At 46.4% G+C, this 18,498-nt stretch overlaps 1 protein-coding gene across 1 annotated transcript; it reads left to right on the forward strand.

The window, feature by feature from the left end:
- The first annotated feature begins 996 nt into the window (after positions 1–996).
- LOC132765997 (uncharacterized) lies at positions 997–18,289 on the forward strand. The gene is made up of 7 exons (XM_060760311.2): positions 997–1,055; positions 2,644–2,795; positions 4,450–4,518; positions 7,487–7,610; positions 7,794–8,098; positions 10,907–12,354; positions 17,567–18,289. The coding sequence occupies exons 2-7, from the start codon at positions 2,649–2,651 to the stop codon at positions 17,958–17,960; spliced, it is 2,487 nt and encodes an 828-aa protein (XP_060616294.2). The 5' UTR covers positions 997–1,055; positions 2,644–2,648; the 3' UTR covers positions 17,961–18,289.
- The last annotated feature ends 209 nt before the right edge of the window (positions 18,290–18,498 follow it).

Raw genomic sequence — 18,498 nt, forward strand, 5'->3', positions numbered from 1 at the left:
GAACAGAGGAAACAAACAGAAAAATACAAAGCTTGTGAGTTCGGTAGTTGGTTAAATGTCCTTTGACCAGTATCTGGCCACTTGGAGTGCTTCTGGTGTCACTGCAAGAAGGTCCTCCATTGTGCATGTGGCTGGGCTCATGTTGCATTGCAGCAGGTGGTCAGTGGTTTGCTCTTCTCCACACTCACATGTCAAGGATTCCACTTTGTAGCCCCATTTCTTGAGGTTGACTCTGCATCTCGTGGTGCCAGAGCGCAGTCTGCTCACTGTCTTCCAAGTCGCCCAGTCTTCTGTGTGCCCAGGAGGGAGTTTTTCATTTGGTATCAGCCATTGGTTGAGGTGCTGGGTTTGAGCCTGCCACTTTTGGACTCTCGCTTGCTGAGGTGTTCCAGCGAGTGTCTCTGTAGATCTTAGAAAACTATTTCTTGATTTAAGTCGTTGACGTGCTGGCTGATACCTAAACAAGGGATGAGCTGGAGATGTCTCTGCCTTGGCCCTTTCACTATTGGCTGCTACTTCCCAGCGGATGTCAGGTGGTGCAATACCGGCTAGGCAGTGTAATTTCTCCAGTGGTGTAGGGCGCAGACACCCCGTGATAATGCAGCATGTCTCATTAAGAGCCACATCCACTGTTTTAGTGTGGTGAGATGTGTTCCACACTGGGCATGCGTACTCAGCAGCAGAGTAGCATAGCGCAAGGGCAGATGTCTTCACTGTGTCTGGTTGTGACCCCCAGGTTGTGCCAGTCAGCTTTCGTATGATATTGTTTCTGGCACCCACTTATTGCTTGATGTTCAGGCAGTGCTCCTTGTAGGTCAGAGCACGGTCCAGAGTGACTCCCAGAAAACATAGTAACTAATAGGGAAGAAAAAAAATGAAGGCAGGAGTTCAAGGGGTTAAAACCAAGCAAGTGTTATGCAAAGGACTGCCGGCAGGGGGTGCTCTCTCCCTTCTCTGCCAAAGCCATTGCTCGGCGCATGCGCAGTTCATCTCCAACCTTCCTGTTGTGTGTGTTTTTTTTTTTTTGCAAGCGTGGAAAGGAAGACTCCTTGCAGGTAGGCAACCTTGCAAACAGGTCTACTCATAAGTAACCCCACTGGATTGCAGATGGATTTGTACTACCTTGTAAATATCCAGGTTGAACCCAGGGATCATCTCTCCCACCCACCCCATTCCAATGCAATAAAATATATTGATTTCAGGCATGTCCATAATCAGTCTCATAGGCTTGGGTTAGGTCCCATGTGCCACCCATTGACTGAGCCCTTTACCTGTCAATGCTTGCATTGCTCTGATTGGCCACTTTGAGTATTTCTTTCCTTTTCAAAATCATATACTATTTATTTATGCATATATATATATATATATATATATATGTAATTTTATTTGTGTTTATATATGAATGTATTTATATATGTCTATATGTTTATGTATGTATGTGTGTAGCACTCCTGACTGTTTGGTGATAGACATTAATGGGAGTTTGAGTCCAAAACTAGAAGTTTTCCCAACTCTAAAAGTTTTATTATCAAAGCAATGAGCTGGTGGCTGGAGAGAGAAAAAAATGAGGGGGAAAATGGATTATTATTATGTGTTGTCGAAGGCTTTTCGTGGCCAGAATCTCTGGGTTGCTGTGAGTTTTCTGGGCTGACTAGCAAAATTCCAGCAGCACTCTCTCCTGATGTTTCGCCCACATCTATGGCAGGCATCCTCAGAGGTTTTGAGGTCTGTTTGAAACTAGGAATATCTGTGGGATGATGTCCAGGGTGGGAGAAAGAATCATAGAATCATAGAATCAAAGAGTTGGAAGAGACCTCATGGGCCATCCAGTCCAACCCCCTGCCAAGAAGCAGGAATATTGCATTCAAATCACCCCTGACAAATGGCCAAAGAACTCTTGTCTATTTCAGGCAAGTGTGAATGTTGCAGTTGCCCAGCTTGATTAGCATTGGATGGCCTTGCAGCTTCAAAGCCTGGCTGCTTCCTGCCTGGGGGAATCCTTTGGGAGGATGTTAGCTGGCCCTGCAGCAAAGGACAAGAGGGACAATCTCACCTCTGTGGGAATCTACTATATGCCATGCAGCTAAGGACAAGCCCACAACGCAGTTGCTTTGTGGGCGACTAAAATGATCAAGAGTCTGGAGAACAAGCCCTATGAGGAGCGGCTTAAGGAGCTGGGCATGTTTAGCCTGAAGAAGAGATGGCTGAGGGGAGATATGATAGCCATATATAAATATGTGAGAGGAAGCCACAGGGAGGAGGAAGCAAGCTTGTTTTCTGCTTCCTTGGAGACTAGGACATGGAACAATGGCTTCAAACTACAAGAGAGGAGATTCCATCTGAACACGAGGAAGAACTTCCTGACTGTGAGAGCTGTTCAGCAGTGGAACTCTCTGCCCCAGGGTGTGATGGAGACTCCTTCTTTGGAGGCTTTTAAACAGAGGCTGGATGGCATTTTGTCGGGGATGCTTTGAATGTGATTTTCCTGCTTCTTGGCAGAATGGGGTTGGACTGGATGACCCATGAGGTCTCTCCCAACTCTAGGATTCTATGAAATGTATTGGAGGGATGTAAATTTAAACTTTACAAGGTATCTTGCTGGGTTACTTTCATGGAGACAAAGATATTCTATCACCCAACCAGGTGGGATGGATACGTTCATCATCGAATTCTGTTACAAAAACGTCACTGTCAAAGAGGACGGCAATAACTTCTCAGCCAACTGCAAGATTTGCCCAAATAAGACCATCTCGGGGAGCACACGCAGTTCCAGCAACTTCCTGAAACATGTCAAAGTAAGTCAACCTCACATCTTTGGTAAAGTAGAGTTTTATTGTTTCATATTTAAAAGCTAAAGATAGGATGGCAGGTGTTGGTTCTGCTTTCCTTGCCTTTGCATCCTTACGGGTGTTGCCTGTAGAGGCAAAAACAAAACAAAACACCCTATATGCTTTGACTCACATTTTCCTGGTCTAATTGTGATCGTCTCACATTTGTATGAAGATTAAGATAAAGGTTTTCCCTTGATATTCGCGGAAAATAGACCTTGACATTTGGGAGTTGTAGTCACTGGGATTCACAGTTCATTCTGAACCCCACAAATGACAGAATTGGGGCAAACTTCCCACACAGAACCCCCATGACCAATGGAAAATACTCAAGGCCACCCAGTCCAACTCCCTTCACCAGGGAAGAAAATGTATTAAAAGCTCTCCTGACAAAGAGCCATCCAGCCATAGATATAGATAGATATGATTCACACACACACCATAGAATCATAGAATCAAAGAGTTGGAAGAGACCTCATGGGCCATCCAGTCCAACCCCATTCTGCCAAGAAGCAGGAATATTGCATTCAAATCACCCCTGACAGATGGCCATCCAGCCTCTGCTTAAAAGCTTCCAAAGAAGGAGCCTCCACCACACTCCGGGGCAGAGAGTTCCACTGCTGAACGGCTCTCACAGTCAGGAAGTTCTTCCTAATGTTCAGGTGGAATCTCCTCTCTTGTAGTTTGAAGCCATTGTTCCATTGCGTCCTAGTCTCCAAGGAAGCAGAAAACAAGCTTGCTCCCTCCTCCCTGTGGCTTCCTCTCACATATTTATACATGGCTATCATATCTCCTCTCAGCCTTCTCTTCTTCAGGCTAAACATGCCCAGTTCCCTAAGCCGCTCCTCATAGGGCTTGTTCTCCAGACCCTTGATCATTTTAGTCGCCCTCCTCTGGACACATTCCAGCTTGTCAATATCTCTCTTGAATTGTGGTGCCCAGAATTGGACACAATATTCCAGGTGTGGTCTAACCAAAGCAGAATAGAGGGGTAGCATGACTTCCCTAGATCTAGATACTATGCTCCTACTGATGTAGGCCAAAATCCCATTGGCTTTTTTTGCCGCCACATCACATTGTTGGCTCATGTTTAACTTGTTGTCCACGAGGACTCCAAGATCTTTTTCACACGTACTGCTCTCGAGCCAGGCACTGTCCCCCATTCTGTATCTTTGCATTTCATTTTTTCTGGCATTTTTTCTGCCAGATATAGTATCATAGATTTGAAAGGGACCCCTGAAGAAGGACAATTATACGTTGCATGTTCCAGAGTAGGCAAACCAGACAGTCTCGGCATCCACACTCACAAAGAAACAACAAGAAATACTGTTTACTCACAAGCAGAAAGGAATTACATATATTAGAAACCAACACTTTCTCATTACTTTATTGTCCAGATCAACAGACTGGGCCACAGCAACGCCTGGCATGGGACAGCTAGTCTTTATATATATATATTTTTTTTCTCCTCTTACACCGGGAACTATGCAGGGTTATACAAAGGAACTTATCCCAGACGTGTAGCCATTGCTGTACATCCTCACTCCCGATTTTAGATAATTAGCTCCAATGGCTCCCGCTTTCTTTCTGTGATGTTTTACAGCTTCTTCCTCTTTTCTAGGTACGACATCCCCTCCGATTCCAGGAGTACGAAAGGCAGAAGGATGCGACTTGGAAGAAGAAAAAGAGGGTATGAGAGAAGGCTTAAATACTAGAAGGAAATAATTAAGTGTTTTAATTGTGTAAGTTTTTTTTAAAAAAAAATATTACAGGAATTGGATGATAATGTGAAGTTATAAAATGGAAACAGTTCAGAAAGAGATAGGTATTTTGGCCCAAGTGCACGTCCTAGAGGAGAGGCGAGACTCATCCCTTCTTTTGTGCACATGTAGATGAACCCACACGATCTCTTCGTTCATCTGGAGAGGCCCTGCTCACGATCCCACCTGCATCGCAAGCGCGATTGGTGGGGATGAGGGACAGGGCCTTTTTGGTGGTGGCCCCACGACTCTGGAACTCCCTCCCTAAGGACATCAGGCAGGCCCCAACATTGGCAGTTTTTAGAAAGAGCTTGAAGACGTGGATCCCCAGGTTTCGGCGGTGACCAGGGGAGCATTCGCACAGTTAAAACTTGTGCGCCAACTGCGACCGTACCTTGGGAAGTCTGACTTGGCCACGGTAGTCCACGCTCTGGTTACATCCCGTCTTGACTACTGCAACGCTCTCTACGTGGGGTTGCCTTTGAAGACGGCTCGGAAGCTCCAATTAGTCCAACAGGCGGCAGCCATGATACTAACAGGAGCGGGACGCAGGGAGCATACAACTCCTTTGCTGCACCAGCTCCACTGGCTGCCGATTTGCTACTGGGCTCAATTCAAAGTGCCCGGCGTTGGCCTTTAAAGCCCTAAACAGTTCTGGCCCAACATATCTATCCGAACATATCTCGGCCTATCTATCCCGCCTGCTTCACAGGTGCGGCTGGCGGGGACGAGAGACAGGGCCTTTTCTGTGGTGGCCCCTCGGCTTTGGAACGCCCTCCCCATAGAGGTAAGATCAGCCCCCTCGCTGATGGTGTTTCGAAAAAGACTGAAGACATGGATGTTCGAACAAGCATTCGGTTAATCCGGTGCAATGATCAAGGATTGGTAATCACAGACGATGAAATTGGATTGCGATTTTAGTTAAGAGATGCATTGGTTTGTTATTGGTGGCCCAATATTGTGTATTGTGTATGTGTTTTTTATGCTTTTTAAACTGAATATTGTTGATTATTGTAGTGTTGTAAACCGCGTTGAGTCGCCAATGTAGGCTGAGAAACAGCGGTATACAAGCGCAGTAATAAATAAATAAATAAATGTTCCAGTGTGCCTTTCCAGAATAAGGACTCCCAAGCAATATGTCCCAAATGCACGTTATGAGAGAGTTAGTACTGTCTGCACGCCCACCTATCCCTAAAATATCCAACCTATTTCCCTGGACATGCCCAGCATGTTAAAATTTTAATTCTTACATTTGTCCCTGCCACAGGTTTTTAATTGCGTCGTGTCATTATTGTATTGTTTTGCTTTGTTATGAGTTATTTATTGTTGTATTGTTGTTGTTATGTTTTATGATGTATTTGGGCTTGGCCTCTTGTAAGCCACACCGAGTCCTGCGGGAGATGGTCGTGGGGTATAAATAAAGGTTTATTATTATTATTATTATTGTAAAATGCCGCAACCCCTTAAGACAGTTCCTCTTGTTGTAGTGACCCCCAATCGTAAAATTATTTCCCTTGCCACTCCATAACTAATTTTGCTACTGTTATGAATCCTAATGTAAATATCTTGATATGCAAGATGTATTTTCATTCACTGGACCAAATTTTGCACAAATACCCAATGAGCCCAAATTCGAATAGTGGGGGGTTAGGGGAGTGAGTTAGTCATTTGGAAGTTGAAATTGCTGGGATTTATAGTTCAATTACAATCTAGTTCACCTTCCAGGACGCTGCTGGAAGGTTTTATAGTGTTGTAAATTAGTTAAATTAGCGTCCCCGCATAAAACGGTACCTAAATTTCCTACTTGACCGATGCAACTCTCTTTCGGGCTGTATAGGTCAACAGCAAGCTAATCTATTGATGGTTGGGAGCTTACTCTGACCCGGTCTGGCTTCGAACTCATGACCTCTCAGTCAGTGGCGATTTAATGCAGCTGGCTACTAACTAGCTGCACCTGTAAGACTGTAGGATCTATATAGCAATATTAAATGACCACTCACAAGCTGGTTTTGCTTTGAAATTGATATATTGCTTGTATCTCTGCAGCAAAGAAGGACACTACTGACTTTTTCCTACCACCACTTCCTTTTATACACCCTTCCTGCCCAACTCCCCCCTCTTCTCAGTTTCCTTATTAGAACTTGTTGCTTCACAAGTTCCAATACAAGGTTTCAAGCTCCTTCTGCTGGCTTCAAAATGTTACAGAAAGAGAATTGAGGCAGCCAGGATGATTCAGTCAGAATGTCTTGGAGGGAATTTGCGATGTCTTCATGCCGTCAGAAATTGGCTCCTGACAGTGCCACAGCCTGAGTCTACACTGCCATATGATCAACTCCTTGACCGATGCAACTGCCTTTTGGACTGTGTAGGTCAACAGCAAGCTAGCCTATTAATGGTTGGGAGCTTACTGTGATCCGGTCTGGCTTCGAACTCATGACCTCTCGGTCAGTGCCGATTTAATGCAGCTGGCTACTAACTAGCTGCGCCACAGCCTGAGTCTACACTTTGAAGCAGCTAATCTGGATTTTATATAATACGAGGCTCAATCCTTCACGCCACTCCGCATGCGCGTGACGTAGGAAGGGCGAGTCTTTTCGCTCAGAGTTAGCATAGGTATGTTATATATGGGGTATATGCAACATTCTTTGGTTTCATTGCGTGGCGTCTTCCAACCCTTGTATGTTTCTCTGATGGTCTTTGCGTTGGAAATGGGGAAGGCTGAGTCTCTTCTACACTGACATACAAAATCCAGATTATTGACTTGGAACCCCCTATACATACATTAACAAACAAATAGTGAAGGCTTGGAAGGTCACGATTTCCAACAAGCCCTGATCACATCACAGCAAAATTTCCCCTCTTTCTCATGCTCTAAACTATAACCTCTTGTGTTTTTAGATATTGGCTGAATTTGAAGAGGCGGCTGCGAGTTCCACCGAGACGGAGGCCTCGCCATCCGTTTCCAGAGAGAGCCATCTGCCCCGAGATGTCAAAAGGGAAGAGGACGAAGGAGACTTTCTAGGTAAGGTCTTTGAGATCCTTTTGAGCTTTGGCCCTCCAGGTGTTTTGGACTTCAACTCCCACAATTCCTAACAGCCTACCGGCTGTTAGGAATTGTGGGAGTTGAAGTCCAAAACACCTGGAGGGCCCAAATTTGCCCGTGCCTGGTAGATAAAATGAATTGGCTCCTTCCTCTTGCTAAAAGGCAGTGACGTCGGCGAAGCAAGTTCCAGCCTGCTAGAGCCCGAGACCCCATTGGTAATACAGACTGCCGAGAAGTCTCCGACATTTACACGGCACCCGGATGTGATGTACGAGCAGGACTTGGAGCAGCTGGCGATCCCCACGCCCATCATCCACCAAGTGCCCTGGTCGGGCTTCGAGAAGGCCTTCACCTTTGTGCGACAGAAGGGGAAGAATGTCATCGTGCAGTGCAACTACTGCTTGCCGGCCATCAAGAATGTGAGCTCGGCCATTACCTCTGCTTCCAATGTGAAGAAACACCTGGAGGTAAGTGCTCAGAAGGATCCAAGGGAAAAAAGGTTTTGGGAAAATAGTGCTAAGTGGGGTTCCAGAAGTAAGTAACGTATATACTTGAGTATAAGCCGACCCGAGTACATGCTGAGGCACCTAATTTTACTACAAAAAACTGGGAAAACGGATTGACTCAAGTATAAGCCGAGGATGGGAAATGCAGCAGCTATGGGTACATTATAAATATGTGAGAGGAAGCCACAGGGAGGAGGGAGCAAGCTTGTTTTCTGCTTCCTTGGAGACTAGAACAAGGAACAATGGCTTCAAACTACAAGAGAGGAGATTCCACCTGAACATGAGGAAGAACTTCCTGACTGTGAGAGCCGTTCAGCAGTGGAACTCTCTGCCCCGGAGTGTGGTGGAGGCTCCTTCTTTGGAAGCTTTTAAGCAGAGGCTGGATGGCCATCTGTCAGGGGTGATTTGAATGCAATATTCCTGCTTCTTGGCGGAATGGGGTTGGACTGGATGGCCCATGAGGTCTCTTCCAACTCTTTGATTCTATGATTCTATGATTTAAAAATATAAATAGATACCAATATCATTACATTAATGGAGGCATCAGTAGGTTAAATGTTTTTGAATCTATATAAATAAAAATGTAATATTCGTTTGTGGGATTATCATAACTCAAAAAACACTGGATGAATGGACACCAAATTTGGACACAAGACAACTATCAGGCCAACAAGTGACCATCACTTATAAAAACACAGAAAAACACAGCAGAAGGGACTTAAAAAGCCAAAAAGCAAAAATTACATTACAACGCATGCACAAAACAACATATTCACACATATACACAAATATATACACACACATATATACATATATACACAAAATACATATACACAGACAGGGGCCATAGCAACGCGTGGCAGGGGACAGCTAGTATTTACATAAAACTGTAATTTAAGATTAGACTGTCCAACTCTGATTAAAACATTATTCTGACCTTCAATGTAAATGTGCTTGCGTATCCTTCCAATAAAAATAAAAGGAGTAAAATAATAAATGTAATAATTTATTTATTTTATTTATTTATTTCAAAGTTTTATATACCGAGCTTCTCACCTCATAAGAGGGACTCAGCCCGGTTTCCAACCATAAAAACACATACAATCGGTAAAATATCAAAGTACACATTACAATAAAACACTAGAAAAGCACATATATTTAAAACTACAGTGGTCAGTCGTCATACTAAACTCGAATATCGAATATACACCGTCTTCCATCCAGATCGTTGTCTCATTCTTCGAAAGCCTGTCTCCATAACTACGACTTCACCTGTTTCCTGAATGTCAGGATTGTTGGGGCGGTTTTGACCTCTGGCAGTAGAGAGTTCCAGAGTCACGGGGCCACTACCGAGAAGGCCCTGTCCCTCGTCCCCACCAGCCGCGCTTGTGAGGCTGGTGGGACCGAGAGCAGGGCCCCTCCAGACGATCTTAGTAATCTTGATGATAATCTATATAAATAAAAATGTAATGGAATTGACAGTAAGAAGCCAGGCAGTGAAATAATAATAATAATAATAATAATAATTATTATTACTATTATTATTATTTATTTATTTATACCCCACCACCATCTCCCCAAGGGGACTCGGGGCGGCTTACATGAGGCCAAGCCCAACAACACATCAGTAAAATAACAAAGCAGCAAGCAAATAAAACAGTACAATTAATATAACTCACATATAAACAATAACACAGAGAATTTAAAATCTTATGGCTGGGCCAAATGTAATACATTATTTTTTTTTAAATAAACACTGGGCGTGAACAGACGTAGGATGAAACTGTTAGGCCATTAAATGCTAATCAAGGTGGCCAATTGAAACATTCACACCTACCTCCAGAGGTTGTGGGGTCTGTTGGAAACTAGGAAAATGAGGTTTATATATCTGTGGAAAGTCCAGCATGGGAGAAAGGACTCTTGTCTGTTGGAGGTAGGTGTGATTGTTTCAATTGGCCACCTTGATTAGCATTTAATGGCCTAGCAGTTTCAAGGTCTGGCTTCTTACTGCCTGGGGGAATCCTTTGTAGCGAGGTGACATTCCACAGATATATAAACCTCATTTTCCTAGTTCCTCACAACTTCTGAGGATGCCTGCCATAGATGCAGGTGAAACGTCAGGAGGGAATGCTTCTGGAACATGGCCATACAGCCCGGAGAACTCATAACAACCCAGTATCATAGAATCAAAGAGTTGGAAGAGACCTCATGGGCCATCCAGTCCAACCCCGTTCTGCCAAGAAGCATGAATATTGCATTCAAATCACCCCTGACAGATGGCCATCCAGCCTCTGTTTAAAAGTTTCCAAAGAAGGAGCCTCCACCACACTCCGGGGCAGAGAGTTCCACTGCTGAACAGCTCTCACAGGAAGTTCTTCCTCGTGTTCAGAGGGAATCTCCTCTCTTGTAGTTTGAAGCCATTGCGTCCTAGTCTCCAGGGAAGCAGAAAACAAGCTTGCTCCCTCCTCCCTGTGGCTTCCTCTCACATATTTATACATGGCTATCATATCTCCTCTCAGCCTTCTCTTCTTCAGGCTAAACATGCTCAGCCCCTTAAGCCGCTCCTCATAGGGCTTGTTCTACAGACCCACTGCTGAACAGCTCTCACAGTCAGGAAGCTCTTCCTCATATTCACAGTATCATAACTATGTTTTGTTGTTTGCTCTATATTGGGCTACTTTTTAATTGTTATTTTTAAAAATGTGATATGCATTTCCGGTATTTTCACTAGGACTGATGTTCTCCTACCCGATCCCCTTTCTTTCTCAGAGGGCCCACCCTGACAAGCTGAGAGCAATTGAAATTGCAAGGAAAGCTAGGAAACGTGGCCATATTGAAAAGCTGGTCGATTACGACGACGATTTATCCCTGCTCAAAATGGCCAAACAAGAGCAGGAGGCCACCCTTGAGCGAGCGGGATCCGGCAGAGAGACCGTCACGCAGAGAATCCTTGACCGGAAAATCATGGATTTCATCGTCGAGGAGACCCTGCCCGTTCAGACAGTAGACAAACCGACATTCGTTGGACTGATCCGCCTTGGCCTTCCCAAAGACCTGACCGTCATGTGCGCCAAGACCTTAAGGGACCGGATTGAGAAGCGGGCAGCCGGCATGCAAGAAACCTTGGTGCACCGGATGGGAGCGGTCGCCTACGTAGCCGTCACGGCGGACTGCTGGACCGATGGGAAGAAGAGCTTTCTGGGAGTGACCGCCCACTGGATCTGCCCGATGACTCTCAGGCGTGAGTTCGGGGCATTGGCTTGCAAGCGCCTTCAAGGCCAACCCACGTATGACATCCTGGCCCAAGCCCTTCACCACGTGCACGTCCAGTACAGGATTCACAACAAAGTCGTTTCCGCAACCACAGACAGCGGCTCCATCTTCGTCAAAGCTTTCCGGGGTTTCAAGGCCAAAGACACAGCAGATGCCATGGATGGCAATGCGGACGACGACGAAGATCAGGAGGAGGCTGAGGTGGACTATGTGCCCATCTCTGAGATCTTGGACGCAGGTAATGGAGAACACGGAGACTGCGTCGAGATAGATTTCGGGTTGCCACCTCACCAGCGATGTGCCAGCCACACCCTCAACCTGGTGGCCACCGAAGATATACAGGCCATCGTCTCGGGTTCTTCTCCGAATAGTCCTTTGGGCTCCTTCAGGAAGCTCTTTTGTTCCTTGATGGGAAAATGCAGCAATCTGTGGTCCAAGCAGAGCCAGTCTGCTCAGATGGCAGAGTATGTCCAGGAACAGTGTGGGATGTACCTGAAGGTTCCCAGGAAGGCCAGGTGGAGCTCCACCTTTGAGGCCCTGAAGCAGCTCAACGAGCTCCTCTCCACCATGCCAGAGAAAGTGGACGCCCTCATGGACCAATGCTCCTTGGCCAGGATCACGCCGGCCGAGAGCCTGGCAGTGCAGGAATACACGGAGATCATGAGCCCGCTTGCCCAGTCGCTAGACATCCTGCAGCGGGAGAACGGCATGTTCATGGGGTACCTGTTGCCAACCTTGTACAACCTTGACCGCAAGTTGCAGGGCTTGGAGAACAAACCCGTCCGGTACACCTACTGCCTCCAGCTTCTGCATGGTGTGCGGAAAGCCCTACGGAAGCGGTTTGCACCCATCTGGGAGGACAAGAAGTTGCTTCTGGCGGCGTGCCTGCACCCCCGCTTCAAAGTGGACTGGCTGGAATCAGCCCAAAGCACCCAGGCAAATAGGTAAGAACTTAGGGCAGCATTTCTCAACCTGGGGGTCGGGGGGAGGTTGCGAGGGTGTGTCAGAGGGGTCACCAAAGACCATCAGAAAATGCAGTATTTTTCTCTGTGGGAAGTTTGGCCCAATTTTATTTATTTATTATTTATTAACTTTATTTGTACCCCGCTACCATCTCCCCAAGGGACTCGGTGCGGCTTATTTATTTACAGTTCTTATATTCCGCCCTTCTCACCCCGCAGGGGACTCAGGGCGGATTACAGTAAACACATTTATGGCAAACATTCAATGCCAGTTTGACAAACAACATTTAACAGACAAAGGCTATTTAACTTTTTTTTTTTTCTGGCCGCCGGGGGAGCTGCTGCTTTTCATCGTCCATCAACGACACCGATGAAGTTCTTCCGCATTCCACATTCCCCGGAGTCTTCTTTCTTTATGGCCTCATAAATTAGTTAAATTTAGCCTCCCACACAAGGTGGTACCTTATTTTCCTACTTGACAGATGCAACTGTCTTTCGGGTTGCAAAGGTCGACAACGGGCTACACAATGGCTGGACACCCACTCCAGCCCGGGCTGGCTTCGAACTCATGACCTTTTGGTCAGAGTGATCTTAATGCAGCTGACACTCAGCCAGCTGTGCAACAATCCCGGCTTACATGAGGCCGAGCCCAAGCACAACAACAAAAGCAATAAAACATCGATACAAGCAATTAAAAAACATAGACAATAAATAAACAGCATTATTAAAGAAGCAACACATAATTAAAACAGTGGGAAGGCCAAATGTAGAGTTAAAATTGGAAATAATGCTGGGCCATAAGCGAAAGGTGATACTAGTGTTTGTGGAGGGCATACGAGCAGACTCAGGGAAATGTAAAGTGCTTTGGAGGACAAAGTGCTATAGAATCATAGAATCAAAGAGTTGGAAGAGACCTCATGGGCCATCCAGTCCAACCCCATTCTGCCAAGAAGCAGGAATATTGCATTCAAATCACCCCTGACAGATGGCCATCCAGCCTCTGCTTAAAAGCTTCCAAAGAAGGAGCCTTCACCACACTCCGGGGCAGAGAGTTCCACTGCTGAACGGCTCTCACAGTCAGGAAGTTCTTCCTCGTGTTCAGATGGAATCTCCTCTCTTGTAGTTTGAAGCCATTGTTCCATTGCGTCCTCGTCTCCAGGGAAGCAGAAAACAAGCTTGCTCCCTCCTCCCTGTGGCTTCCTCTCACATATTTATACATGGCTATCATATCTCCTCTCAGCCTTCTCTTCTTCAGGCTAAACATGCCCAGTTCCCTAAGCCGCTCCTCATAGGGCTTGTTCTCCAGACCCTTGATCATTTTAGTTGCTCTCCTCTGGACACATTCCAGCTTGTCAATATCTCTCTTGAATTGTGGTGCCCAGAATTGGACACAATATTCAAGATGTGGAACTGTATTCATTATTACGGGAAGGAATAATGGAACACTGAACAATCACATCTTCAAGCTCCTCCTGAAGACTGCCAGGGTTGGGGCCTGTCTGATGTCTTTAGGGAGTGAGTTCCAGAGTTGAGGGGCCACCACCGAAAAGGCCCTCTCCCTCGTCCCCACCAAACGTGTCTGCGTTGCTGGTGGGATCGAGAGCAGGGCCTCTCTGGAAGATCGAATGGATTGTGTGGGTTCATATACAGAGATGCGATCATGTAGGAAGGCGGGTCCTAAACCATTCAGGGCTTTATAGGTAAGAACCTGAACCTTGAATTGGGTCCGGTAGATGAATGGCCAGTGGAGCTCCTTGAACAGGAGGGATGACCGCTCTCTGTAAGGTGCCCCAGTTAACAATTCCATCATTGGGGTTCAGAATGCTCTTTGATTGTAAGTGAACTATAAATCCCAGCAACTACAACTCCCAGGTGCCAAGGTCTGTTTCTCCCCAAACTCCACCAGTGTTCACATTTGGGCATATTGAGTATTTGTGCCAAGTTTGGTCCAGATCTGTCACTGTTTGAGCCCACAGTGCTGTCTGGATGTAGGTGAACTACAACTCCAAAACTCAAGGTCAGTGCCCACCAAACCGTTCCAGTATTTTCTGTTGGTCATGGGAGTTCTGTGTGCCAACTTTGGTTCATTTCCATCGTTGGTGGAGTTCAGAGTGCTCTTGATTGTAAGTGAACTTATCCCAGCAACTACAACTCCCAAATGACAAAATCAACCCCCCCCCCCCCCCCCAATCCCACCAGTATTCAAATTTGGGCGTATCGGGTATTTGTGCCAAATTTGGTCCAGTGCATGAAAATACATCCTGCATATCAGATATTTACGTTACGATTCATAACAGTAGCAAAATTACAGTTACAACGTAGCAATGAAAATAATGTTATGGTTGGGGGTCACCACAACATCAGGAAATGTATTCAGGGGTCACGGCATTAGGAAGATTGAGAACCACTGACTTAGGGGAAGACCTTGTGGATTGGATGTGTGGGTGTTTATAGCGTAGAGCTCTGTGTTGTCCGCATAGCAGGGAGTTCAGCTGCCCCTGAGTTACTTCACAAAGCCACCTCTTATTTCTTGCTCTAAAAAACTACAAATCAAGAGTTTATTATTCCCATGGAAGTGTCCTTCCAGTGGCTCTCGGGAGGGGGAGGTACGTAGTACAGTTTTCTAGCTTGGGGCCACATGCTAGTACTCCCTGCTGAGAGGACTGGCTTCCCAGTGACAGAAGAAAGAAAGGGAAGGAGGAAGGAAAGAGAGAAAGGGGGAGGGAAGGATGAAAGGAGAAAGAGAGAGGTAAGGATGGGAGGAAAGGGAGGGCAGGCAGGAAGGAAGGAGAAAGAGTGAGGTGAGGAACTCCGTGAGGTAAGGAGGAAGGAAGAAAGGAAGGGAGGAAAGGATGGAAGGAGGAAAATAAAGGTAAGGGAGAGAGGGAGGTAAGGAGGAAGGAAAGGGAGGGAAGGAAGGAAGCAAGGAAGGAAGGAAGGAAGGAAGGAAGGAGAAAGAGAGAAAGAGGGAGGTGAGGAAGGGAAGGGAAGGAAGGAAGGAAGCAAGGAAGGAAGGAGAAAGAGAGAAAGAGGGAGGTGAGGAAGGGAAGGGAAGGAGGGAAGAAGGAAGGAAGGAAGGGATAGAGGGAAGGATGGAAAGAGAAAGAGAGTTAAGGAAGGGAGGGAGGTAAGGAGGAAGGAAAGGGAGGGCAGGAAGGAGAGAGAAAGAGTGAGGTGAGGAAGGGCGTGAGGTAAGGAGGAAGGAAGAAAGGGAGGGAAGGATCGATGGAAGAAGGAAAATAAAGGTAAGGGAAAGAGGGAGGTAAGGAGGAAGGAAAGGGAGGGCAGGAAGCAAGGAAGGAAGGAAGGAAGGAGAAAGAGAAAGAAGGCGGTGAGGAAGGGAAGGAGGCAAGAAGGAAGGGAGGAAGGAGTAAAGGGAGAGAGGGAAGGATGGAAAGAGAAAGGGAGTTAGGGGAAGGGAGGGAGGTAAGGAGGAAGGAAAGGGAGGGCAGGAAGCAAGGAAGGAAGGAAGGAAGGAGAAAGAGAAAGAAGGCGGTGAGGAAGGGAAGGAGGCAAGAAGGAAGGGAGGAAGGAAGGAAGGGATAGAGGGAAGGATGGAAAGAGAAAGGGAGTTAAGGAAGGGAGGGAGGTAAGGAGGAAGGAAAGGGAGGGCAGGAAGGAAAGAGAAAGAGTGAGGTGAGGAAGGGTGTGAGGTAAGGAGGAAGGAAGAAGGGAGGGAAGGATGGAAGGAGGAAAATAAAGGTAAGGGAGAGAGGGAGGTAAGGAGGAAGGAAAGGGAGGGCAGGAAGGAAGGAAGCAAGGAAGGAAGGAGAAAGAGAAAGAAGGAGGTGAGGAAGGGAAGGAGGGAAGAAGGAAGGAAGGAAGGAAGGAAGGAAGGAAGGAAGGAAGGGAGAGAGGGAAGGATGGAAAGAGAAAGGGAGTTAAGGAAGGGAGGGAGGTAAGGAGGAAGGAAAGGGGCAGGAAGGAAAGAGGGAGGTGAGGAAGGGCGTGAGGTAATGAGGAAGTAAGAAAGGAAGGGAGGGAAGGAGGAAAATAAAGGTAAGGGAGAGAGGGAGGTAAGGAGGAAGGAAAGGGAGGGCAGGAATGAAGGAAGCAAAGAAGGAAGGAGAAAGAGAAAGAGGGAGGTGAGGAAGGGAAGGAGGCAAGAAGGAAGGGAGGAAGGAAGGAAGGGAGAGAGGGAAGGATGGATAGAAAAAGGGAGTTATGGAAGGGAGGGAGGTAAGGAGGAAGGAAAGGGAGGGCAGGAAGGAAAGAGAAAGAGGGAGGTGAGGAAGGGCGTGAGGTAAGGAGGAAGTAAGAAAGGAAGGGAGGGAAGGATGGAAGGAGGAAAATGAAGGTAAGGGAGAGAGGGAGGTAAGGAGGAAGGAAAGGGAGGGAGGGAAGGAAGGAAGGAGAAAGAGGGAGGTGAGGAAGGGAAGGAGGCAAGAAGGAAGGGAGGAAGGGAGAGAGGGAAGGATGGAAAGAGAAAGGGAGTTAAGGAAGGGAGGGAGGTAAGGAGGAAGGAAAGGGAGGGCAGGAAGGAAAGAGAAAGAGGGAGGTGAGGAAGGGAAGGAGGTGAGAAGGAAGGGAGGGAGGGAGGAAGGAAGGGAGAGAGAGAGAGATGGAAGTGAGGTAGGGAGGGAGGTAAGAAGGAAGGAAGAACAGAAGGGAGGGAGGAAGGAAAGGGAAGGATGGAAAGAAAATGAGGAAGGTAAGGGAGAGAGGGAAGTAAGGAGGAAGGAAAGAGAAGGACGAAAGGGTGGAAGAGAAGGATGAAAGGAAGGGAAGGACGAAGAAAAAAAGGAAGGGAAGAATGTCTCCATAGTTGTTTTTTTTCCCGTAATCGTGAGGTCAGGAGTATTGTGCTCCAAAACTCTGTCTGTCTGAATCCGGAAGTCTCAGAGTAGCTTGACGTGTTCATTTTCTGTAACTTTTTCCGGTTTGTGATTCCACCAGTTCTTTGTTGCAGGCAGATGGTATTTGTGGCACAAGTTCCAATGGATCATCTGAGCAACGGTGTTGTACCTCTGCTTGTAGTTTGTCTGCGCAATCTTCTTGTAGCAGCTGAGGATGGGATCTATTATTATTATTATTATTATTATTATTATTACGGTATTATTATTATTACAGTATTATTATTAATACAGTATTATTATTATTACAGTATTATTATTATTATTATTACAGTATTATTATTACGGTATTATTATTATGGTATTATTATTATTATTATTATTATTATCCCATCTCCTAGATACATGATGGAAGCCCTGCTGAAAGCTGAGATCAGGAGTACGGTCGGGAAGGAGAGCAACACGTCTTCAGAGAAGGACCAGGAAGGAGACGACTTGGAAGACGACTTCTTTAATATCCAGCCCCGGGGCAGGAAGTCCGCCGTGGACACGGCCGACGAAGAGGTCCTGAGATACTTGAAGTCCTCCAGCAGGGACGTGTCTTGCCTGCACGCTTTCCCCCGGGTCATGCGGTGTTTTCTGCAGTATAACACGGGCCTGCCCTCGAGCGCTGCGGTGGAGCGCCTCTTCAGTGTGGACGGCAACGTCTTCACGGTCAAAAGGCACGGCTTGTCGGATGAGCTCTTTGAGCAGCTGGTTCTTCTGAGGCAGAACACGGCCGCTTCCGCATTTTAGCCTTTGAGTCCATGTTCAGGACTTGGTTTGAAAGGTCTTGAGAGAGAGAAAAGCAGAATATAAATGCATATAATGATAATGATGATGATGATGATGAATTTCTTAATATCTTTCTTGGATCTTTTGATTGGAGGGACTGTGGGCATTTGGACACACTGTTTTGCTCTGTAGTTGTTGTTGAGTTCTAGTCTTGTGAATAATTGCTAATACTAAGAAACATTTTTTGTTTACTCTGCCGTGTGTGTCTTTTGAAAAAAACTTCCTATGTGTGCTTCTAGGATACCTATAATGTGGCGTAATGTAAAATAAACCACGTTTAGTTCACGTTTGATCAGCCCACACACTGCCTTGCCAGAGAAAGAAGATATGCCACGCAGGCGAACAGTGAAGAACAAGAATCATAGAATCAAAGAGTTGGAAGAGACCTCCTGGGCCATCCAGTCCAACCCCCTGCCAAGAAGCAGGAATATTGCATTCAAATCACCCCTGACAGATGGCCATCCAGCCTCTGTTTCAAAGCTTCCAAAGAAGGAGCCTC

The sequence above is a fragment of the Anolis sagrei genome, chromosome 2 (genome assembly GCF_037176765.1).
Source record: "Anolis sagrei isolate rAnoSag1 chromosome 2, rAnoSag1.mat, whole genome shotgun sequence".
NCBI lineage: Eukaryota > Metazoa > Chordata > Lepidosauria > Squamata > Dactyloidae > Anolis > Anolis sagrei.